This window comes from Pezoporus flaviventris, unplaced genomic scaffold, assembly GCF_033815535.1.
Source record: "Pezoporus flaviventris isolate CSIRO_AGI_PZ_B2104156 unplaced genomic scaffold, CSIRO_AGI_Pfla_v1 ptg000030l, whole genome shotgun sequence".
Lineage (NCBI taxonomy): Eukaryota > Metazoa > Chordata > Aves > Psittaciformes > Psittacidae > Pezoporus > Pezoporus flaviventris.
Window position 1 is genome coordinate 12,050,815 of NW_026892578.1, and position 25,186 is coordinate 12,076,000.

A 25,186-nucleotide genomic window follows, 5' to 3' on the forward strand; every position below is an offset into this window, starting at 1 on the left:
GTGAGGCACTGGAATAGGTTGCCCAGGGAGGTTGTGAATGCTCCATCCCTGGCAGTGTTCAAGGCCAGGCTGGACGATGCCTTGGGTGAGATGGTTCAGTGTGAGGTGTCCCTGCCCATGGCAGGGGGGTTGGAACTAGATGATCTTAAGGTCCTTTCCAACCCTAACGATTCTATGATTCTATGATTCTATATAGTTTTTGAAGTTAAACAGCTTGTCAGAACTGAGTAAAACATCTCTAATTAATCTTTCCGAGTTCATGATTTCTGGAATAATAACAGTTTGATTTGCATATTTTGTTAAATAAAGATGCTATATGAATAAATGATGACAATTTATTTCATTTATAGACATTATGTGATCTGAAAATATAAAGGTTGGTTGTCTGAGTAACTAAAGATTTGAAGGAGTGAAGCTTCCTACTTATGTTGACCTCTTATTCTATTAAAAATCACTCTCCTAAATGTTCTTTCACCTTGTAGGCTATCACATGACCAAGTGCCTAATTTCTGGAGATGTCAGTAAAGATATATATGCGTGTGTATATGTATGTTGCCAGCTTTGTAGTGTAAAACATACCACAGCTGAAGGAGGCAGTGACCACCATGAAGTCCATGTGCTTTGGTGGAAAGGTTTGGCCAGTGGTCACTGCTGGCAGAGCTGGGGGGCAGGAGGCTTGGTAAGTCCGCACACATACCCCAGGGTTTAGGGCACAGAGTGGTCTGAAAGCATTGTGATCTCAGATAGGGCATGGAGATGCAATTTTTACAAGGGGAATGTATCACAAGACAAGGGGGAATGGCTTTAAACTGACAGAGGGAAGATTTAGATTAGACGCTGGGAAAAAATTCTTCACTAAAAAGGTGTTGAGGCTCTGGCACACGTTGCCCAGAGAAGCTGTGGCTGCCCCATCCCTGGCAGTGTTCAAGGCCAAGTTTGATGGAGCTTTCAACAACCTGGTGTAGTGGGAGATGTCCCTGTCTGTGGTGGTGGTGGGGTGAAACTGGATGATCTTTAAGGTTAGTTCCACCCCAAACTGTTGTATGATTCTAGGTTGTGATCTGGAGTCAGCTTTGCCATGGAGCTGCTCATCATACAGATGCTTTAATGCAAGGTCCATCAGAGACTGCAGGCTCAGAGCAGTTCTTCTGATTTAAACAGCTGCTTGGAAATACCAAGAGCCTGACTCCCGTTTCAGCCAAAGTGTGTTAGGCTGCTCTGATATCAGTTTATATGCTCTGTAAATAAAAATACAGGGCTCTGCTCCCCATGGAGCACCAAGCTCAGACCTAAGTCACCAGGTTTGGCTCGGCTTTTCATTCACTGGTGGAACTGCAGACATTTAAAACCAAAGTTCATTATGTTTTGTGTGACACTAAAATGAGGCCAAAATATATTTTGCAAAGAGTTGAGGGTTTAACTGATATAATGTGAGAGGTTTCCCTCTTTTTTTTTTTTTTTCTTTTTCATGTGCTATGCCATGCAGTTTAAATTCTGCCCTATGTTTTAAAGGCCACTATGTTTCAGTGATGTCATATGAAAATTAAAGTGCTTTGGGCCAGGGAGTATAAAAATGCTATTATAGAACAGCTCGCTTAATTGAGACATAATAAATTGGGGACTTCTTCACTGGAACTTTTCCTAAAATACTGATTTATCTTGTTGATAGGCACTGCAGCTTAATTGGGGGGATAGTATTTACTTAAATTTAGCTACTGCTATGTAGGAAGATCATGTCACAAATGATGTTTAAATAAGTGTGTATTTCAGAACTCTGTTATTTTCTGTTTCTTATGGGTTTGCATTTGTTGTCTGTTGGTTTGTTTTGGTTTTTTTTTTGGGGGGGGGGTGGGAGGCAGTTTGAAAAAAAATGCCTTGCTGAATATAGTACAGCTACCAAATAGCACTCCTTCATTTTAACCCTAACTCCCAGCAGCCTGAGCCTGAAGGTAACCGACACTTACAAGTGAAACCAATTTACATTTGCTGCTTATGTCTCAAAATCCATCCTTGTTCTTAAGAAGATAAGAAAGGAATGAGCATATTTCAGAACATTAGAACTTTCTTTAAGTTTAGTTTGTTCTGTGAATATGACCAGTATATGTACACAAAAATGACAGTTTCTATCTTGTATTACAGTAGGCTGAAAATATGTGTGATATCAGTGACCAAGATTTTGTTGTAATTGTACTTGGTTTTCTGAAAGTCTGAGTCTCTAAAGTCTTTGTTTCAGCACTGTATTTAATGTTAGAAATGCAGCAGTGTTGTTTATCATAAAAAAGATATAATCAGTATTCCAAAATAATTTTGGTACTTTTTCAGTTCTGAAACTTTGACAGCCCTTAATTGTATTTTTTCATGAGAATGGTCTTTGCAGAGCTTATCAGCTTGTAGATTTCAGAAAAGAGTGATATGTTTGCAGCTTAGGCAAAAAGCAAATTATCTGTGGAATTGGTCTGAACTCCAGAGTGAGGATCATTTAGTTTGGAATTAGCTGAAAGAGGTAAGTCTGATAGAAGTTAAGGATAAATAATAGAAGTTAATGACGAATTCTCCCTGGTATACAGGAGGGGGAGCTCTTCTAGACCACTGGAGCTGTTGCAGGTGTCAGTAGCCCTGGCTATGGCTGTGCTCTGTGTGTGACAGTAACTCTGTTTTGGTGCCCTCGGTGAAAATGAAAGGGAAAAATGAATTCTAAAAACCTTGCAGCACATTATTTTTATAAATGCTTCTAAGATGTTGATCAAGGTTCAGGGGTGGAGCTTGTGGAACTTTTATCATCTGTCAGTAGAGTTAAGTTTTAGCAAGTTCTGACATTAAGCATGTTTATGCCACTTAACTGTCTCGCATTCTCTGTTAGGAGTTTATTACATGCATAAAGACTTCATTTTTCATAAGATTATGCCAATTTTTATGCGATGATAATTAAACTTGAGGCTTATGTGCTCTTTTTAAAATGCAAAAATGCTGTACTAGAATCTTCATATTTCTGCCTCGTCAAAATTAAATGCCTATTTAGGAACCTTATAAAGCTCTACTCTGTATTATTTACAATAGGAAAAAGATAAAATCATGAAGCAACATGTTCTGCATATATTGCAGAAAGCATTTAATTCCTTAATTCTCTCATTTGTTACATTTTTTTCAAAATCGTACATTTGTCTTAAAAACTAAATAGATATTTGTGATAGGTGAAGAATACTAGAAGAGAAACATGCAGTATAAAAAGAAAAAAATGCCTCCAAATACCTTCTTTCTCTGCTTTTGTCATTTTGCACTGCTGATGAGGCACTGGTCTGTAACTGTTGCTGTGTAGATGAGAGTTACACAGCTCACTGCCTATTCATTTCTCATTTTATTTTAGAAGTCGTAAAGGTTTGTTCTTCTCTGTGGGGAAAAAAGCACGGTCCCAGTGTCTTAAATTTCACAGGAACTTCACCTAAACCTATCATCTATTATTCATCTAAAGTGAACAAAATTTTGGCTATGTTGACAGCTTACATACTAAATATTATGGACCTCTTGGAGTTGGTCCAGAGGAAGACCAGGAAGATGATCAGAGGGCTGGAGCACCTCTTCCTATGAAGACAGGCTGAGAGAGTTGGGGTTGTTCAGCCTGGAGAAGAGAAGGCTCTGAGGACGCCTTAGAGCAATCTTCTGGTACCTAAAGGGTCCTACAAGAAATCTGGAGAAGGACTTTCTATAAGAACATGTAGTGACAGGGCAAGGGGAAATGGCTTTAAACTGACAGAGGGAAGATTTTGATTAGACATTAGGAAAAAATTCTTCACTGTAAGGGTGTTGAGTCACTGGCACTGGTTGCCCAGAAAAGCTTCCCCATCACTGGAAATGTTCAAGGCCAAGTTTGATAGGGCTTTGAGCAACCTGGTCTAGTGGAAGGTGTCCCTGCCTGTGGCAGGGGGATTGGAACTAGGTGACCTTTAAGGTCCCTTCCAAGCCAAACCATCCTGTGATTCTGTAATTCTACTATTTATATTAAAATGTATCAAGAGTCTTGTAAATACTCGGTTCATTAGTATTATTACTAAAGCTGTGGTAGGCATTGGCTGATTATTAACTGGCTCAATAAATTCCTCTGTTTTGCATGTAGGATTTTATGATCAGTATTCAATATTCTGTTGTATTGACTCAGCCACTGCCTGACACAAATCATCCCAGCTTCACCTGGATAGATACCCTTCTCCTTCTTGAGTTGCTAACATAGCATTTTCTTTCACTTTAAAATCAGTGTTTCACTAAAATCTATGACTTTTATTCCATGGTATGTGTTCTAGAACATTTAGTTTGCCTGCCTTATTAAGAGCTTCTATTCTCTGTTTACAGTGAATTGGGCTTTCTTGAGATAAACGGGAAATTTTTTGTGTTGATCAGCCTGGCTACAACTTCCATTATAATTTCATTCCTTTTTTTTTTTTTTTTTTCCTGAATGAATGCAGGCAAAGCAAAATAAGGAATTAATTCACTGTTTCCCATGGGCAGGCAGGTGTTCAGCCATCTCCGGTAAAGCAGGGCTCCATCATGCATAATGGTGACTTGGGAAGCCAAACACCATCACTCTGAACATCCCCCTTTCCTTCTTCCCACAGCTTTATATACTGAGTATGATATTGTATGATGTGGGTTATCCCTTGGGTCAGTTGGGATCAGCTGTCCTGGCTGTTTCCCATCCCAACTCCTTACCTACTTGCTGGTGGGGTGGTGTGAGGAGCAGAAAAGGCCTTGGCTCTGTGTAAGCACTGCCCAGCAATAGCCAAAAACACCCCTGAATTATCAATGCTGTTTTCAGCCCAAATCCAAAACGTAACCCCATACTCACTACTATGAAAGAAATTAACACTATCCCAGCCCAAACAAGCACAATAGGTAAATAGAAATTACCTCACAGGCTTTAGCAAAAGCTTCTTGGATACAGTGAAGCTGAAACATGATCAGCAAAATGCTTTATTTTAAAGGTGTATAAAATATGCTGTGGTTACTAGAAGTGCTGTCACTTAGAAAGGTTATCAGCTTCCTTTGAAATGAAAAAGTAGGCCCAGAAAAACCATTCAGCCATCTTGTGCTGAAGTATAGCAAATAATCTATCAGGAAAAATAAATTTAAAAAATTATCAAACATGCCTGATTTTTTTTTTCCTCCTTCCTATAGGCCAAGTTTAATTTTCCCATGACAGCTCTATCTGGCAGCCTCACTTCCCATCAGTGCAATCTGTCATTCTAGATTATTTCAATTAAGTTCTCTCTCTTGTTTTGCATTTGCTGAGGAGTCATTATGGCACACTCCCAAATCAGCAGTCAAGAAAAGTAATCCTCTCTATTTGTACATTGTTAGAAGAAAGGGGAAAGAAAGAGATGGTTTCTCTTTTTCCTGTCTGTCCTGGAGGCCTTCTCCAAAGGTGTTACAGAATTAGATTTACTTTGAAGACTGACTGTGAAGACTTAGATACAGAATGTGAAGGCTTGAGTTTGGGGCTTTTATGAGTCAATATGAAAATATTTTAAATTCATTCAATACACCTTTGCTGCTTGTAGATCCTTTTCACTTTATAAAAACTCACTTCTGTCTTGTAGCTGGAGAATGAAAAGCCTTTCCTTGCACTCATTGCTTCAGTGCAGAAGTTGCACTTATAAAAGCACAACAACTTTATAAGATTCCTTGTGCTTGAGTCTCCAGGGAAGAGAATCCATGCTGAGCATGGGAAACCTGAGAGAGCTTATTATACTGACATAGACATTGTTTCTCTGTGTGCCCCTGAACTCAGAGAAACTTGCATTTCTAATGGGGTTGCCATTTTCCCTTTGCTGAAATCAGCTCTCCAACCAGCTTCCAAGTGCAGAGAACGGTAGCCACCACAATGATATTGTAGTTTATATCCCTGAAGCTTTAAATACGTGATTGTACGTGAACTAAGCAACTGCAGTGTTGAGTGCCCGCTTTGTATCTGCTAACATGTATGTTGCTACTTTCACTTGATTGCTACTTCCAGATGATGTTTAGTTTCCACCTGAGTAAGGCTATGTTTTGCTGAAGAGGCAGTGAATGGGGTACCACCAGAAAAACCTGACTTTGGTTCAGGAGCCCTCTAGTGTAAACTAGTGTAAACTTCTAGTGAAAAGGAAGAAAAAGATAACTCAAAGCCCTTTCTGTGACCTGCTCATCCATTCAGTTGATGAAGGAATGAGGAAGATTATGTTCAAAGAAGAAATTAATAGGTTTTACTTCTGTTGAAAGTGCTTATCTCCATATGCTCATAACTGTACTGAGCTACCAGAGGTAGGCAGGTACAAAGATGCTGAAGCAGGGGCTTTGGTATTCCAGTTGCTTGTTCGTGCCAAGCTCAGCTGTACTTTGTAACGTGCCCATTGTAACCACGTGGGTTACAATGGGCACATTAAATCTGGATTCTGTCCTCTTACAACGCTATGTTACACACTTAGTGTTTACAAAGAGTGACAAGTGCATGTTGGAGCAAGCCTCCAGCATTGCACCAGACCGGCTTTTTTTTCATCAGGAGCTTTCCTAATTTAATGAGCATCTTAAAAAGCTATTTCCATGATGCTTCTCCTCCCCCTTTCTTTATTTAACGTTTCAATTACACAAGTAGTTCATGTTGAGCTGGAGAGGGCAGCTCCTTTTCATTGCTAGATGGGAAACACTGGTAGCCCTCAGTGTAGCTCCTCTGTGGTTTGCTGCAGAGCTCAGCTAGGCAGGAGCTGACAGATTGCTGTTAATGGGGGTTAGCATGAAACTTCTCAAAAGCAGGATGGATAGGAATTATTTGTTCTGTTTTCCAGAGTACACTTTCGGCCCAAATGAATTTATTGTGTATTTGGAGTTCAGTAAATCTTCGTTGTTTGGATTTTTTTTCCTCCCTTGTTGTATCTTTACTTGCAACAGGGTTTATTGATGCATGAATAAAAGATAATGAAAAGCTATATTTCAGCTCATCTTTAAAGACCTCATTGCAGTTTGCTATCCTAAATGGAGTTGCTCAGATCACATAAAGAAAATGCCTTTTGTGGAGAAAAAAGCAAAGTATACTTCAGTAAATGTATGGCATTCCTGCCTTGGAGGAGAGCCAGTAATTCTGGTTTCTAACAAAAGCATATCATGCAGTTTTTTTCTTGAAAGACCTGGGCCAGGCAGGTGGCCAAACACCCTGCGTCCCTGAGCTGCACAACCAGCCCTTGCTGCATATGTGAGAAGCAACTTGATGAAAACCTTCTTCAAGGAAGGAAATGCCAGTGGGGTCCTAAATCTCTGTTACAGGAAAAGGCAAGGCCCAGTTGGTGGTGCATTTGGGGCCCTTGGCATAACCAGCTAATGTGAGCCCCTGCAGTTTCTGCTGCCTTGCTCTCTCCCACAGGGCTTGCCCTGGAATTGCTTGTGGGACACAGGTTGTTCTCCATCCAGTCTTGTACGCATGAATAATTTGTGACCTTCCTTTGGCTATATTCAAGCCTACAGAGTGGGCTCCTGAATCTCATTCCACTTTGAATCTCACTTCAGGCTTTGAAACCAGAAGCATAGTTGCTAAACCTAGTGTCAGTCTGGTGGGAAAAAATTGCTGGGACAAAAACTGGGTGCAGAAATGCCATTCAGTGTGGTGTGTAGCAGCATAATTACACATTAAGGGGGAGGGCTGTCAGCATGCATTATATGCCATATGTGTACGGGTGCAATTTAGACATACTCATCATTGGCTCTTCAATGTTGGCTGTATATTTCAGTCAGTAAAGAAGGCTAAGGCTGGCACCATGCCCTGCTTGCAGAGGAGGAAATCCCAGCATTCAGGTGGCCAGTGCTGCTGGGAGCTCTTACTGTCTTCTTTTGGGAGATGTTCTCCTTTGAGATTTTTTTTCTCAAGTGTTAAAGTGTCAAGTGTTACAGTGTCAAGTTTTTCTCAAGATATTTAAGTGTTGAAGACAGTATTTGTTTTCATTTTTGTCCTTTATTTTGTTCTTATGATATTAATAAATCTTCTCTGCAGGGTTCCTCCATATCTTTCCTTCCTCTGTGGCTCGTTCTTTGCCGTGGCCAATTTTCATGGAGATGTTTCTGTGCAATTTCTGCTATTTGACTGATGCCTGAAAAGTCTCATCCCAATATAGCCATCAAGAAACTCAATGTTCATCATGAACAGAGCTCTAGAAATGCTTGTGGCCATCCTGAGAGAAGGAAAATAAATGGGAGCTTCTCTGGCAATCTGTAGACACGAACCTTGGAACAAACAACTGCTAGTCTGCAGCTGGGCCTTGAGGCTTATTTCCATGTCTTTGTGGGATTCAAGTACAGAAGTTTGTTTTCTTCCAAATATATAGCATTCATATATAGGATATGCAGAATGCAGAAGCATTCACATACTACACATGTAATATTGTCAATATGAGGGTGCTAATTGTCATTGTAAAATACGTTTTTGACTTATTTTTCCCAATGTCTGCCTGAAGACGAGCATAAATCTTTTTATCCCTCTAAATTTGTATTCATGTCAGTTTTATTCACTGTGATTTTGCCTCACTTTGTCTTGCTTTAGATTGCACATCATGCCTACCAGTGGAGGAAGAGTCGATTTTGAAATTTTTTTACGTGTCAGATTTCCCTCTATCCAATTTTATCAAAAAAGCTGTCACCAACTTCTGAAACCAGCAAACCTTTTTTCCTTCTAATTACATTTTTACCATATGTTCATCCAGATGGCATATGCCAAACATTTTCTAGGGTGCTATAAAATGACCTGACTTTAGAGGTTTTAACTGCTGAAGAAGCTAATGAAAAAAATAGAATTGACACTGGGGCAGAAAAATAGTCCTAGAAAGAATGGAGGGGGGAGGTTCGGGGGAGAGAGGAAGTGATACATCCTCCCAGCTGTATTTTGTGCTTATGATACTGAACTCTCAGTATACTTACCTGCATGAAAACAGTGAAAATGCAGGGAAGGTTTTATTGAAGTGTTAAAAGTTGAATCCTCTTTGAACAGCTGAAAATAAAACTTTTGTCTGTTGAATATGTCCAAAAAAGTATTCTGAAGCTGTAAGCAGCTCTCCAGTTTGCTGCAAAATGGAGCAAAAACAGTTTGTCAAGCCACCAGATTCTCTGTAGGAGCAGCAATTTTACTTAGAAATGTAATAACTATTTGGGCACTTCTTCCCTGAAATGTCATTTCCAAGTAGAAGAAAGATACAGTTGATGCATGCTTTTGACACTTGTGTCCTAGTTCTTAATAATTCTTGCGGGATTTCTTGGAGAAAATAAATTAACTTGAGGTATACTGAGAGGTGCCAGAAAGGGAAGGGAAGGAATTACTTTTCATATTTAGCTACTAGCTAAGATAAATAAATGAAGATAAGTTTTTCATGTTCTGCAGAGTTTGTGTATTTGTTCTCACCTATAACAGTTTCCTGTCGTTGTTTTGATAGTTCTTCCAGATTATCAAGGAGAAAACTATAAAAGTCCCTTATGTTATTATCAGTTTCTGTAATACTGTCTCAAGTCTCAAGTCATTTTACTTAATGCTAATTCCTGAAGACAGGTGATGGAGCAGGAATCAAATTTACTTTCTTTAGTTGCTGCAGTAGCTTTTATGACTCCCAGTTGCAAAGGGAATTTTGAGCACACAACCTGAGGCTCTGAATAGAGTATGAACAAAGATGTAGTTTCGGGGCGGATGGGCAGAGGCTCATGGTCTCAGGGATTCAGCTGGACAATTATGCATGAAGTGTTGTTTGACATCCTTAACTTGCATAGGTCTTTTTGAAAATCTCAGTTGCAATCAACAAAGCAGATCCTCCACCTCCTCTGAATTAATGAGACAGGATTTTGAGAGTGCTCAGTGATTTGAAGTGGTTTTATTATTTCTGAACTAAACCTGTAATAAAAAGTCCCTATCTCCATCCTCTTCGGCCTCTTCCACTCATCAACCCATGAGTGGGTTGACATTTCCACAGACTATTTTCCATCATTGACCAGGATTGCACCTGCTGTGTCTCAAGTCAAAACAGAGTTTATTTTGTGTTTAAATCAATCTGTAGAGCAGAGGCATTGTTAACTATTTAAAAGCTAAGGAATAAAACCCTCAAAATTGAGAATTGGTATTAACCTTTGAAGTAATAGAAACAAGCTATAGTATGGAAATACATAATGAAACACTGAAGTGCAGCCAGTCTTCACACCTGTCATGATACAATGCAGGACCCATTATGTAGTTTTTGTGTGTGTGCAGCTGTGTTAAACTAACTTTGAGGTATCAACTTTTCTGCTTTTTTTTTTTATTTTTTTGATGTCTTTGCAGAATGCAGCTGAAGTTGCTGGGTGCCTTTGTTAAGTATTTCCAAAATAGCATTTACTGTAACCGGAGTCACTGGATTCATGCAGTAGGTTTCACTTTCTTAGAAGAATTAGACCTCTAAGCGTTTTCCTGTGGAAATGCAAACTCCTGCATAGCAAATTTCAGCCTGCTGAGGACAGGCTTTTCTTATTTGCCATAAACGAAACTGTCAGAATTAACCCACTAATTCCTAAGTGCCAGGGAATGACATGTCAAAATCCAAAGGCTGAAAAAGCATTGTACTGAGATACTTTTCTTTCAGCTACTAATAGGCATCATTAAATCAAACTCTCCTTTTAATTAGTCTTTATTTAGATGTTACATGAGTTATTGAATGAGGAAAACGCAAAGAAGGTTTCCTTAGAAAGCACTACCAAGTTAATCATTTTGAATCTAATGATGTGAATTTTCAAAGTGCCAGCCTTAAATCATACCTCTGACTTCCCTGAGCATGAATTCAGGTATTCAGTTGCTATATTAGGCTCCCCATAATGTCCTGGGTAGCTGAATTGTGCTTGCAGGTGCTGGCTGCCTTGTCACAGCTCAGCAATGTTCCCCAAGGTGTCTTTCTTTCCTAATTTTCTTCCTCCTTCACTTGCCATAGGCCCCTTAGTGGATGACATGAATTTTATGCCACCCTGCAGTGCATCCATTCTGCTCTGTTTGTCGGTGCGCGTACACTCACATGCCTACTTTCGTTTCCCCTGTTACTTTCTCTTTTGAGTATAGTTGCCACAGAGAGCTTTCGAGAATCAGTACTTGGAATTACACTTCTGCTATGAATTTCTGTAGCTGGTAGTTTATCTCTTAGAAGAAGCTGGTGTATAAAATCTCTGTTCAAGAAATTCTCTATGAATTACTCTCTTTAATAATGGCAGCTGTCGCCCACTGCTCACAATAAGAGTACATCAGAGAAGACAGCATTTTGTAAAGCAGGGACTCATGTCAGTCATTGAAAATGGTGAGACACGAGAATCTGTCTGTGAAAAGGCAATCTAAGGGCATCTTGCATTTGTGTATATGGAAAGAACAGTTGATGCTTAAAATCAGCCTTTTTCCTTTTCTTCCATTTTTCCTTCAGAAAAGTAAATCTTTAGTACCATATGACTTTTTTTTAGATGATACTGTGCTTAGTATGATCTAAGCATAGTGCCATCTAAACACATTTTTATTGTGTTTGAAGGAAATGGGAAATTTACAGTGTTGCAGTTATTCTTTTAAGAATGTTTCACTGTTAAAGTGATGGTCTGTGTAAGGTTTTCAGTCCAAGTTTATTAGATTCTGCTTTAGAACTCTTAGCATAGCTATTCTTTAGGAATCAATAGTTCTGTAGCTGAGATGGAGATCAAATACCCCCAATTAATGCAAAATTCAAATTTGTCTTGAACTATGCTACTACAACAGGCATCTCAATAATGAACTATCCACAGGAGGAAACAGGTTTGTCAATGTACCATCACACAAAGCTTTGAGTATTCATGTAATCTCTTCTGGGATCATATTCATATATCTTGCAGCTCTCTTGAAATAAACTTCCAACGTACTGAATGATAGAAGAATATCTGATGTAGCAAGCTGTGGAAGCGTGAGATGCAGAGTCTTTTTAGTTGATGTATTTGAGGGTGGATAACCTTGAAAATCAATAAAACCTGCTGTGCCTCTCAGAATCATGATGGACGGTTCCTCGCTGATCCTCTTGCTTAGGCTTTGAATAACTGATGCTGTGCTGATGCTCAGTACGAGCCGATGCAATGGCTGGAGTGAGGCATCCAGTAGCAGAGCTGCTCTTTTGGGCAAATCTCTGAGTCTTCTCTTGGATTTTATTATTGGAAGTACAGCCTGTTAGTGAGGTTTTTCAGGGGTTGTTTTGTTGTTTTCTTTTCCTGCATGATTTAGTTTTCAAACCAGACTACACAAAGTGCTTGAAGAGAGCAGGAAAATAGTGTTCAAAGGCGAAAGCTGTATTTTCAAGTTGCTTGTAAATATCGGATTTCCTCTTTGGAGACAGTGTCAGCTTGTAGTGCCCCAGTTACAAAAATGGAAACACCTATTAGGAAGAAATGATTGAACAGAATATTTTAACTTTGTGGAAATTTCAGTAAGGCTGTCACCTAAAAGAGGTGACAACTGTGGATTTTCATATTATCTACCAAAGCGAAATTCATGTGTTGAAATAGATACACAGTTTTTTGAATACCAGTGGCACCTCAGAAAGTAGCCCATTTGAAAGACAAATCATGAATAGGAATTGATGGGGAAGAGGGTGTCTGGGAGGTCTTGAAGATAGATTTCATAAAGAGTCTGCATAGAACTCTCTAGATTTTCTAAAAGTTCTTTTGAATAAATCTAATAGAAAGTTACCAAATTAACTGACAAGAACTGGAGGAACAGGAGGAGGAGGAAAATGAAGTATCAGATGTGAAGTTTTACCTAGTAAAAGAAAATAAATTTTCTTTGCTGTCTTCACCTAATACAGATGCTAGGAGCACAGAAAATATCTTAATATCTTAATTTTTCCATATTTTTGTAAGGAAGTAGCTTCCGCTATCTCTGATCATATGCATAAAAAGGCAGCATGTTACTCGTAGGCAGACAGAGTCTAGCAGTAGGGATAGTTTCTTTGAAGAAAAGCTCAAGAAAAATCCCGTCACAGGAATAAGCTCCCACTGAGAGTTTGCTGAGATTTTACTGCTTTTCTGTGTATCAGTAATAGAAGCAAATCATGGAGAGAATGGAAACTGATGTCATGCCCAAGGCATATGTGTTGAGGAAAGACCAGAGAAGTTTTTGCATGTCATTGATGCTGAAAAGAGATCTCCGAATGGTGCCTTTTTTCTTATGGACAGCCTGTCTTGAGCTCTTCAGGGGACTGTATTTAAAGGTGGAAGAGGAACAGGGTGTGAGAGCAGTAATTCTAGTCTCATGGGATGTCCCTTAACTCTTGTTACATGTAAGATTATAAAGCACCTTCCTGCTCAAAGCCCCATCCAACCTGGCCTTGAACACTGTCAGGGATGGGGCAGCCACAGCCCCTCTGGGCAACCTGATATGAGTTCAGTTAATGGCATTTGGAATGGTATGACACTGGAGTGGTCTGTTTTTCTGTATAATCAGTATTGGGAAACGGTAGCTGTGATTCAGTGAGGAGTTCCAGTCATCAGGTGGGAAACACAAAGAATGTTCCAGTCCAGTCAGCATGCAGCATCAGTCACATTTCTATGTTTATTAATGTTAATTTAAAAGTCTCTGTGTTTTTAAACCATGACCTCTTTCATGGATATGTGATGCTGAATAGTTTTCATCCTTTTTTATTTTCTGCTTGAAAAATCAAGATCTTTCCCTTCAGCCATGAGAAATTTTACTTCTAGGTACAATAAGCATCATCATAGCACTGTAGCTGAAAGTATTTTAGTAATTGCTGGTGAATATATTTTCTTAATTTTTTTTTTCTCCCCTGGAACAGTTTGCAGTGACTTCAAAGAATTTACACAAGTAGTAAATACAGAGCTGTTACCCGTGCCTTTGGTAGTCTGTTTGAGATAACTCAGCTCAGTCTTACATCTTAGAAAACCAAGTGTAAACGTGTGTCCTCTCTTCTTACAAAAGGCTGGCAGACTCTAATTGTTATGTTTTACATTATGAGTAGATCACTTTATTATTTTTCCCTTCCAAAAAATGAAGGATGAAAACTCCAGGTGCATATGACAAAGGCTTTATTGTTGGCTTATTTTTCTTTCATATATGGGTTATGATTAAATATATGCTGTCAAAGAGAGACTTCTTTGTAGGCTGGTACTATTGATCAGTATTTGAGACCTGCCAGGAGCATTATTACTTCACGTATAAAAAAATCTAATAGAGAATTACTAAGTTGATGTTTTAGTTCCTATAGTGAGAACATTTCAGGTATTCATCTCATATCTTTGCAGAAATTGCTTGGCTCAAGTAGATACCACAAAATCATGTTTTAATGATTTTTTTCCTTTTTCCATCTTTTTTTTTTTTTTTCACAGTCACATGACACAATCAGCCACATTTGAAGACCCTCGAATAGAGAGCTGCCAAATAACCCCTCCAGCCCCTCGGAAAGTGGAAATGAGGAGGGATCCTGTGCTAGGATTTGGGTTTGTGGCTGGTAGTGAAAAGCCAGTTGTTGTACGCTCAGTAACACCAGGTATGTTTTCCCCACCTGACCACAGAAGCAAACTCAGACTTAATCTACTGAGATGAAATATAGTTGCAAATTTGAGTACTGTTAAAATATTCAGGCAGACAAAGTAGTTACAAATACTAGGTAGTTTTTTGAGTCTTGTATTACCCAGTAGTTTCCCTCCTTGCACTCGTTTTTGAGCATTATGTAAATATGTTAACAAAAAGCCAGTTTTAGGTTATTACTCTGAGCCATTGCTGTTGCTTGCCTGAAAGGAGTTGACCCACTTCATTCAAGGAAAGAAAGTCTTCCCCCTGCTACATTTATATTGGTTTGATGTCATCTTCATTGCCATTGAATCAGTGTTTTCAAGAGGTATGTTGAGTTGCAAGATTAAATCTTACATATTTTGCATTCTTTTTATCATCAGCTTCACAAGGAGAACTAAGTTTCCAACTGTAATACTTGGTTCTAATTGCAGTATTCTTTTATGAAAAAAAGGATGCTATTGCTGACTTTTGTATTTGGTTTTATTTTATCTTATTTTATTTTATTTTATTTTATTTTATTTTATTTTATTTTATTTTATTTTATTTTATTTTATTTTATTTTATGGATACTTCTGTATAACTATGAGGCAAAAAGCCAGGTCAAAATAGATCCCTAACTGCCTTACATGGAGTGAAAATTATTGAGGTTTGTGGTATTTTTGAACTTGTGGGGGACCATACCTGGGACTAATCAGTCTCCTGACTAGCGGCCTACTGCTCTCTATGGTTAAAAGTTCAGTTCTTACGTAAAATTGCCTTGGAGCCCTGGACAGGGATTTGACTTTGCTCTTGTTCGATATGTCCTCCAGAGCAGCTACAGAGAGCAGAGGAGAGGCAAAATTGACTTTGTGAAGTTCTGATGTCATTTGCCCATGTGTGCATTGATTATATTTTCATTGCTTTCAGATGAACCAAGCAATGTAACTAATATTTGAATTACAACCAGACAGTTATTTTCTCCCAAGTTAGCATTATTCATGTAGTTCAATGTTAAAGTTCAGTTTGGGAAAGGTGTATATTGTGTCCTGTTCCAAGTGAATAGGAGGAAAATGGGCTCAGGACAGCATTCTCCTACATGGATTTTTATTCATTAATGCTGAATATATATAAGTGAAGGTTTCAAACCAAACAGAGGAAAGGAACAGCATCAGCTCAGTTATGAAATGAATTGGTTTTGATATGGAAACACTTTCTTTTAGGACTTCATTTTCATATTGGTAATATTACTGGGGTTTTAGTGTATCATCATTGTGGAGTTTAGAGAGGATGCATCTTTTCACTAGTAGTTGCAATGTCACACCCTCTTCTGGGCATGTAATCATGCTGAAAAGTAAAGTATTATGTGCATTTAATAAAGCATAAACTCAATATGCATTTCAGCAATGTCAGAATCCAAAGCGCATAGACATGTACACGTCTGTCTACTCAGACTAATGCTAAATATCTGTGTCTAACTGAAAGTGGCAATGCTTTTGGATGTGTTCACCAAGTGGTAGGAATCCAGAGGAAGAGACTCAGAGGCTAGAGGTATAGAAACTTACTGTCTTCAGATTAAAGAAAGCAGGTTTGTTTTGCCCAGAGCAGAGAAGTCAAAGGAGAGACTACAAATGACTTTCAAATATGTAAGTGATGTTTCATAGGAAAGTGGTGTAAGATATTCTCCAGTGTTACTTTGCCTGGGACATGAAACTATGTTGCAGCAGGGAAGATCTGATGTAGACACCAGAGAAAAATACTTCCTGGTCTTAGCAGCAGTTAAACAGAATCATTTCTTTATGGGAAAAGGAGTCATCCTTAGGGTGGTCTTACTCCTGTATCAGACAAATGTTGAGAAAGGTGTGACTGATCACACTTGAAAGGGTGAATTAGGCCGCCTGTTATGGGTCCTTTTGGCCATTCAGAAAGTAAAGCCGTTATTTTTAGGTGGCTAGATGCGGGTTTGCAACTTAAATTGAGGAACTTCAATAAAAATGCTCACTAGCTTTGAAGATTGTCCTGGTGAAGAGGTACTGGTAATGCCAGAAATAGTGTTAGTATTAAACATGCCATTATTTGAAGAAAAAAAGATTCATAGTATGTGAACAACAGAGTGCATTTACAATGGTCTGCTAACCTGTGCTTTTTTTTTTCATTTGTCTCCAGGCGGCCCCTCTGAAGGAAAGCTTATACCAGGGGATCAGATCATAATGATTAATGATGAGCCAGTCAGCGCTGCTCCAAGGGAGAGAGTCATTGACCTTGTCAGGTAGTTGATGTCCTGTCACTTAAACCATGAACCCAGTGCCTTATTGTCTGTGCAGTCATTTGATGATACACCAAGTCTTGCCTTCTCATGGCTGAGGAAAGAGAAAATGATGTTTAGTCATAATAAAGAATGGTGAACTATTTTAGTATTTAAAGGAAGTGTCCTTTTATATGTCCTCTGGGTAGCTGAAAAAATATGATAAGATACTGGAACAGTTCCAAAATACTTGGGTATCAAAAGAGGAATAGTATTCTCCTGGTATTTATTTTTTGTATGGATTGTTGAAAAGATAATTCCTGTAGCAAGGCAGCTCAAGTCACTATTGCTCTATTGCCTTTTTTACATGAAGAAAGTTGAGGCAGGTCTGTCATATGTAAAAAGGAAAGAAAATGTGGTGGGGTGGTTTTTCAAGAGCAGATGAGTGCATGTAAATGAGAATACGTAGGGAAGCTCAATGAGCTTGGAGTGGATTTCAGGTAGATTAGTTTGTGTGAAAAGAGTAGGTAGGGATGTGTAGACAGGAGGCAGAAAACAAGACAGAAAACTGACTATGGAGAGTAAAGGTGAAATGTCAATATTTGTAATGGGATATAGAAGGAAAGAAAGAACAGGGACTGAAAATGTTCAGGATGTAGAAAAAGATGTGGTGTGGTTCATATAATAAGCTTTGCATTTGGAGTAAAAAGAAGTTACTGCATTGACTAGAAAAATGATTAGTAATAAAAAAATTAAATGTAAAAATCTGTTTTAAAATCTGTTAAAAATTTGTTTTAAATTCCAACAGCCTGGTTGCTGCACACCAGTTTTATTTCTGTATTTTCCTTCTCGTTGGTGTAATCTCTGAATTGGCGGGTCTCATTGACTCCTGGGATATACTCAGGTTTTAACTGTGCAGGCACCTCTCCTCAGAACTGGTAGTTGTCACTGTTGTCAGTGTTACACATGTAATTATGGAAAGTCACACTTGCTTCAAGAAATTTGGGCAGGAGGTGCCATGACAGTTGTACTCCTCTTGCAGATCACAATTTGAGCAGATGTGTGCTCATTTGCTGGGGATTAAGGAAATTTAAGCAAAATTCAAAAGGAGAAACAGAAATGGTATAAAGATGCCAGCAACACTGATGCCTTTATCTGGGTTAGGCAGGTTTGGAGAAAACAAAATGCATTTTCAGATTTAAAGAAAAAAAAAAAAAAAGAAAATAGCGTTAACCTGTAAGTCTACTAAGGGAAACACAGACTATTAAGAGGGGACTTTAGCACTTCATTTTCTGACAATGAATAAATGAACTGCATGAACTGCCCTGTTCCTAATAAGTTTCTGTCCTACGATCTGTATTGGCCATCAGCACAAGCTTCACAAATGGGCCTTAAATTCATTTTTGATGTCTTTGATTCTTCATGAAGTGATCATATTTCAGTTGTCTGTGGGTTTTTTTGTTTGTTTGGTTTTATATTTAAGTTATTAGAATTAGGATCTCTTTCTCATTTCTTTACTGCCAGCAATATGTAGTAATAACAACAAGGTAAATAGACTGATTAGGCCTGAAACTAACTGAATTTATTGTGTGGCTGATTCTCTGTCAGACTTCAAATGAGAAAATGAGTAAGAATGTCACACTTCCCAATTATGTTGACTCTGTAGGTAGTGTCTTAAATTAAGTGTTGTTGCATTCCAGGGGAAGATTTTGGTGACACTTTTCTTACACTATAATTCTATCTCTGCTTTCAAAATCTATCTGCCATTGGGATTTTGACAGTCGTTCTTTGATGATAGGACCTAGAGTGAAACGTATTGGGATTGTATATTACTGCATTTGAAATGAAGAGCTTTCTCTTCATGCCAGTGGGGACATCTGGAATGATTAGACACTGTCACTGTACAATCCTGACACCATAGCAGAGGAAGTTCTTTACACCGATGAAATAATTAATCTCTTCTATATAATAGAATGTTTTCATATGCATACATCTGCAACTTTGAAAATGCTTGCTTTCAGTTTTCAGTGTGCATGGAAGCTATTTTGAAATCTTGTTTTCCAGCTGGGAGCAGTGTATCTGTAGTCAGGAATGAATGTTTAGATGCAGGAGTTAGACGATAGGCATAATGACAAAATGATAGAATTGAGCTGGGATTTCTGGAGGTCATTCAGTCTAACCTCTTGCTCAAAGCAAGCCAGTGTCAAATTAGATGAGGCTGCTCAGCACTTGTCAAATCAAGTTTTCAGTATCTCCAAAGATGGAGATTTCACAACAACACTGGGCAGATGTTTCAGTTCTCATCTTTCAAAGATGAGGGAGGACAGCTTTTACAAGACATGAACCAACTCCCGTGGCTGCCATAGATGCATACCGTCTGGGCCCATGGACATAAGCCTCTTGCCTAAGCAATCACTAATTCAGTCTTTGCCTACTACTGGGACTACTTTGTTCCCTGGTTCTGCCACTAAACTCAGCAACCGGAGTGGCAGATCTTGCCACTAAAGACCAAAGCCAAGAAGGCAGCACACTGGGGTACAGAGGCCCTTCATTAGGTTGCCCACCCCTTTTAACAGTGAGTTTGTATTTCCCTTGGCTTTCACTGCTGATAGAGTTGTAGAGGCCCTTCTTGTTACCCTTCACATCCTGTACCAGTTTCAGTGCCAGGTGAACTTTGCAAACCCCATCACTGCCTGGCCATGTAGGGATTCTCTTTTTTTCCTGGGTAAACTCTCTCTGTTTCCATGTCTGGTTGGCTTCTGTTTTGCACTGGGTCTTGGTGGGATTTTCCCTACGGAGTCATGCTGCTGTTTGCTGTGCCTGACTGCTTCATTGAGGATTGGAATAGGCTGTTCTGGCACTTGGAAGAGGCTCTCCATGAAGATCACTCAACTGCTGGGCTCTGGCCTTCCAGAGCAGTATCCCACAGGAACCTGGCTGCCAGTGCCCTGGACAAGATGAAGTCTGCTCTTTAGCTTGGACTCCTCTTCCTCCTGTCCCTCAGGATCTTACACTGTACCATCTTGTGGTCACTGCAGCACATTAATGAAAATTGATATTCCGAAACTACATTCTTTTCCTGTGACTGCATGGTCTCATACTGATTAGGAATTACAAGGTACATTTTATATTAGTGATGTGAAATTCAATAACTATTTTTATGCATCTTTCCCTCAAAGCTTTTTCTAAAGTTAAGAAATATTTGTCTGTAACTGCAGAGTGTGGAAAAAATTAATCCTCTTTCAAAATAAAGACATAAAGATCACAGTATGCTGAACAGAAAAACTGCATGAGGAAAAAAAAATCAGATTTCATAACCAGATGAGCATCATCCTTTAACAAGCTTAGCAAGACTCAAGACTTCCAAGCAAAAGTATACACAAACGTTAGATGTTAGGTCAACCTTGAATGTTAAACAGCATTTTCAGTGTAATGAAATATTTGATTGTTTTCCAAGAAAATATTGTCAGGACATTTATTTATGAAAAGAGTTATGCTATTGAAGGAAAAAAACATGGAAAAGAGAATTTCTGCAATAGTCTATATTAAATCCCCAAAATAAAAAAAAAGATTCAGAATGTCCAGCAAGAAGAGTATCTGAAATATGTCAATTAAATCTTTTTTCATTAGGAAAAAGCATATGCCTAAGCAATAAATCTGTTTTATTTCTAAATTTTCCACAAATTAAGTTGATGCAATTTATTTCAGGTCACTTTTTTTTTCTTCAGCCCTTTTACTGTCAACTCCAAACTCATTATGTACCTTCTATTCCTGTAGGATTAGAAATAAATAGACCAGTATTTTAAGAGAGTCCCTTTTGTGTAACAGTTTTACTAGAGGAAAAAGCAAGAGGATAAAAAGAGCACATAATACAGAAATTTTCACATTGTCTCTGTTGCATTTTAATATTTTAATTATGTGTGTGCTTTCTAAATATTCATTACTGAAAATAAGCTTCTTTAAGTAGAAAACTGTATTAAAGCCACCTCTACTGACTCCAGGGGGTAATGAGCAGGAACCTGGTGAAAACTTCTGGTTTGTTTTTGAGAATTGAGGGATACTGTTGCATCCTAGGAGGTCTCAGGTCTGGAGGTTATTGGGGATATTCATTATAAATATCCCCTGCAGGCCATTCTCATTCACCTAATTCTTTTGCCTTCGCTTTATTGGCAACATTTAATTAGTGTTCAAGTTGTCCTTTGAAGGCCAAGGTTGCAGAAATATGAATATGGTATGGTTTGCAGACAAAATACACAAGGACTCATTATTTCCAGGTAACGTTCAATGGCTTTTACACCATATTATATTCTTCTGAGCTATTTTCAAGCAGAAACCCAGAAGTCATGTTTATGGTTTCCCATACAAAGAGAGGTCACCAGTCTAGATGTGTTCCATTCAAGACATAAGGTTATTGAAGTTTGAAAAAGAGGAAGAAACAAGCCCAGTTTTCTAAATGTATGGTTACAGTCTGGGCAAAGAACAAATGGACAGAATGCTAAAGAAGGAAGAAGTATTTGAAGTGCAGTCAGTTCAAAATTATAGCAGGAGCTACTTATGTTAGTTTTATTTTATTGCTGATACAGATTCTATAACTTGAAGCTTTTCACATATACTTAACAATAAGTACTTTGAGATAACATTGAAGTCATTGCACAGTATAGCAATTTTTTGCATATTTAAGGTGAGCAACAATGCCAAACTAATATATTAGAGGGTGTATTAATGTACTGTAACAATTAATTGGTTGTTTAGAGGTGCATTTCATGATCATCAGTTAATGATCAATTTGTATCTTTTTAAGAATCAGTTTAATGAACCAAACCATATTTTAAAACGATGAAATATATCTAATAAATAATTTGCATTATAGCATATTTCTAGATAATTCCTACAGCATGAATGGCTTACTTGATTATCTTAGATTGTACTGAGTATGCATTAGTCTACAAGCATCCCAACATAAATGAAATGTCTTTTTATTTAGTAAGGTAATTGAGTGAAATTGCCACTTATGTGGTAAGATGTGCTGCTTGCCACATAATGCAGACTCTGAGCAGGGGAAAGTAGTGGTATTTTTTTCATACTTCAGGTAAAAGGTTATGCAGGCAGCCTGTGAAGAGGAGGGTGATCCATCCAAGATACTTGTTTTGGAATAAACTAGTCTGTTGCAGAAAGCTTATTTATGCATTAACAAAAGGAGGAGCACGTAAAGCTCTCTTAGAATAGAAAGCTGACTTCTAGGTTGCTAAATTAAGCTAGATTAGTTCATTCCTTGAAACTGTAACAGCAGTAAATTAGTATTTGATGTTCTGTGGAATTCCACGAAAAGACTTTAACTGCAAAGCGAGAAATGAAAAAGGTGAAATTCATTAAGGGCTTTTCTTTGTTGTTGGCTCAGCTCTATCTTCTATTTAAGAAAAATGACTCAAAAACCTTTCTGAAATAACTCTTGCTTTGGCAAGTTAGTGTCACAGCAAGTTTTCATCAAGAGGATCTGGAGGATTCTTTCAATTCTGCAGTAGAATTTCTGTTTAAATTTTGTATTACCATAAGATTGGAGAGAAGGAACTCTCCAAGATTTCAGGCTGCATGTTGCATTTTAAGTACTAACATGCATTTAATCAATACTGACCCTTCTCTCCGTCATCTTATAGTGGATGAGGATTCTATCACTGCCATTTGACTCCATGTGTTTCAGGGACCAGGTTGCCTTCTCTGCATCATCATAGCAAAATAACAAGTGCAAAAGGGAGCTCAGTAGCAGTGCCTATCATCTTCTCACAGTAGCTTAAGATATCATTTTTTAAGTGTAATTTCTGTCTCTGGTCTTAGACTGTTCATACATTGGATCAAGCAGTTTTGGTGGACCTAAAGATAGTCTTTCTTCACCAACATCATAGAGAAAAAAATCAAGCATACTAAGCTATTAGTTATGATACTGCTTGGCAACCAAGAATCTTGAAATGTGCTTTTCCTGAAAAAGCAGTTATGCAGACCTTTTAATCTGAAGATACTCCATTATACTCCCAGTTCAGTATATAAATCCAGAGGTTATAGTCATCTTGTTTCAAACCTCGATCTATGTTTGGGGTTTTAGATATGTAATACTGAATAGAGGGACAAAATGTTGAACCAAATTATCTGTAGGAGTTTTAGAAGTGACATTAATGGAGATAAGCTTTCTGTCATGGCATTTTATTAGCTACTTCTAATCAGCTGCCCCAAGCACAGAGTTGAGAATCAGGGTATGAGAGCTTCCTGTCTGACTTGAGGGATGCTGTTAGTTGTATATCTTCTGCCTTTTGAGATGTTTCTGCAATATAATACAGAGATAACTTAAGTACCTTAAATCAGCTGCTGCAAACTGAGAGCACAGATTTAAATATTGACTTCTTTGCCTTTGTTTCTTGGCTGCTGTGTTGAGCTGCTTCTGGTACTCGAGCTAATATATTGAGAGCTAATTTTAACTATTAATCTGTAATATGTTTTCACAAAAGCTTGCCCACCTCTTTGAAGACTTTTAAGAGTTAAGCAGAGTTGAAAGCTGTATAAAGGCATTATTTGTTGTTGCAAAATGAATACCAACTATGGAAATTATTCAGTTTTGAATCTGTTATATCTGTGAAAGCATGCAGTCTCATATCCTCACTCTGTTCTTAGAAGAAAGTTGGCTGATATGGTTTAGACAGGTTTGAGCTCAATAATTCAAATATTTGGAATGCTAAGAACTTAATTGGTAAGTTTCTTTTCACGTTCATCATGGTGCGTGCCCCTAGATTTAACAAGTCTAGGGGCTTTTTGAAATTCCAAAGCTTACTGTGTCATCTGGTTGAAATGTTGCATCATCGTCTTACTCTCTTACCCTCTAGAAAAAGGAGGCAGCTGTGATGAATTTCAGGTCAATGCTTCTGTGACAAGTTGCTTTATGATAACTGAATGCAAGAGTATGGACAGGCATGTGCAACAGCTGTGCCCAAAACACAAGCAACTCTACCTTCAGTAGGTATAGTTCTTCAGATGTGAACTAGCAAAGATTGCTCTCATTAGCTTGTTCTGACAAGCAGACTTGCTGCTTCTCATACAACTAAACAAAAGCATTGACTTGTCTGCATGGAGGCTTTATTTTGAAGCCAGATGCACTGATGTGAATATTTCAAAATATTGTGTCTGTGTAAAGTCATACAAATAAACACCCAGCTTTGAGTTTATTATGAATTAACCCTTCCAGGTGATGTATTTCTTCTATATTGCACGATCAGCAACAGACGTTTATCCTTTGTGTGGTTGCTGAAAGTCCCATGGATCAAAGGATAACTTCCGGTTGGAATATGTAGCAGGAGGTATTTAAAAATCTCATGTTTTGTTTTTGGGGTGGGGAGCATTAGAGAAGAGGTGTCAAACTTCAGAAAACTCATGGTTTCTCTCTCCTGACAGCATTATCTGTCTCTTCGGGATGACATTTCCAAATCATAAAAGATATGTTGGACAAGCCAGCCCTCCACATTGTGCTGTTGGTACTTGAATGTCCTGTGGCTTGTGTGGATGCCTTGAGGACGTTATTACAGGACAGCTACAGTTATACAAGAAAGACATTGTGATATGGAACAGATTGATCAGCAGAAAGCAGAAAACAGGGAGGAAGGCAAGAGAGAGACAGGTTGAGGAGCTTGCTAGGAAAGCGCCAGTCTGTGCAGAATAGTTTCTGGGCTTGGAGAAGCAGTATGAGCTGACAGGAGGGGACTGTGCTGTGCATTTGGGGCTGCCAGTAAGGAAAGACTGTGAAGAATGACAGGGATTCCTTCACCACTGTGTGCACAGAACTCACAAAGCAGCTCTGTCCTTCCAGAAGTGTGTGGTTGCCCTCACTGGGAAATTTACAACTTCCTCATCCTGACAGTCAGTTGCTGACTGATTCAGCACGTACACATCATCTCATGGAGCTACTGTAATGGAGAACATACCCATTTTTGCAATGTGGTAGTTGCATGGTGTAAGGTCTGTGATACTTTGTGAAGATTTGTGTTATAAACAGAATGGACAGTGGTAACATCAGCATTCCCTTTTATCTTGAGGCAGTGATGGACATTTGGATCACAGAAATTAACTGGTTTTTATCTGCTGCTTAAATAGCTTCAGGATGACAGAGAAATACTTCTTTAAAAGACTAAAAGGCAGATGGCAGTATCAAGAAAATGGCTCGTAGTCACTATGAATTATAACTAAATGCTGTATTTTGATAGAAAGACAGCAAAGCTGATGTCAAGAGCTGAAAGGCAAGCATGATGTTTTTATGGTTTTGTAAGTTTACCCTTGGAGGATTACATCTGCTACAGGCACCTTGTATCAAGGAAAGGCAGAAAGTTTTTAATCTGTTTTTAAGGAATAATGTTTTGAGGGTGGCAGTTTTATATGCACCAGTG

General features: G+C 38.4%; 1 protein-coding gene across 7 annotated transcripts in view; it reads left to right on the top strand.

The window, feature by feature from the left end:
- The window catches only part of FRMPD4 (FERM and PDZ domain containing 4), a 310,340-nt gene that overhangs the window by 217,378 nt on the left and 67,776 nt on the right, over positions 1-25,186 (top strand). For 5 of the 7 annotated variants that reach the window (XM_061459914.1, XM_061459908.1, XM_061459909.1 and 2 more), the window contains 2 exons: positions 14,359-14,519; positions 16,688-16,790. In XM_061459914.1, the coding sequence (XP_061315898.1) occupies positions 14,359-14,519; positions 16,688-16,790 (264 nt within the window). The remainder of the gene's footprint in view (positions 1-14,358; positions 14,520-16,687; positions 16,791-25,186) is intronic. The other 2 variants (XM_061459912.1, XM_061459913.1) reach the window with 1 other exon arrangement.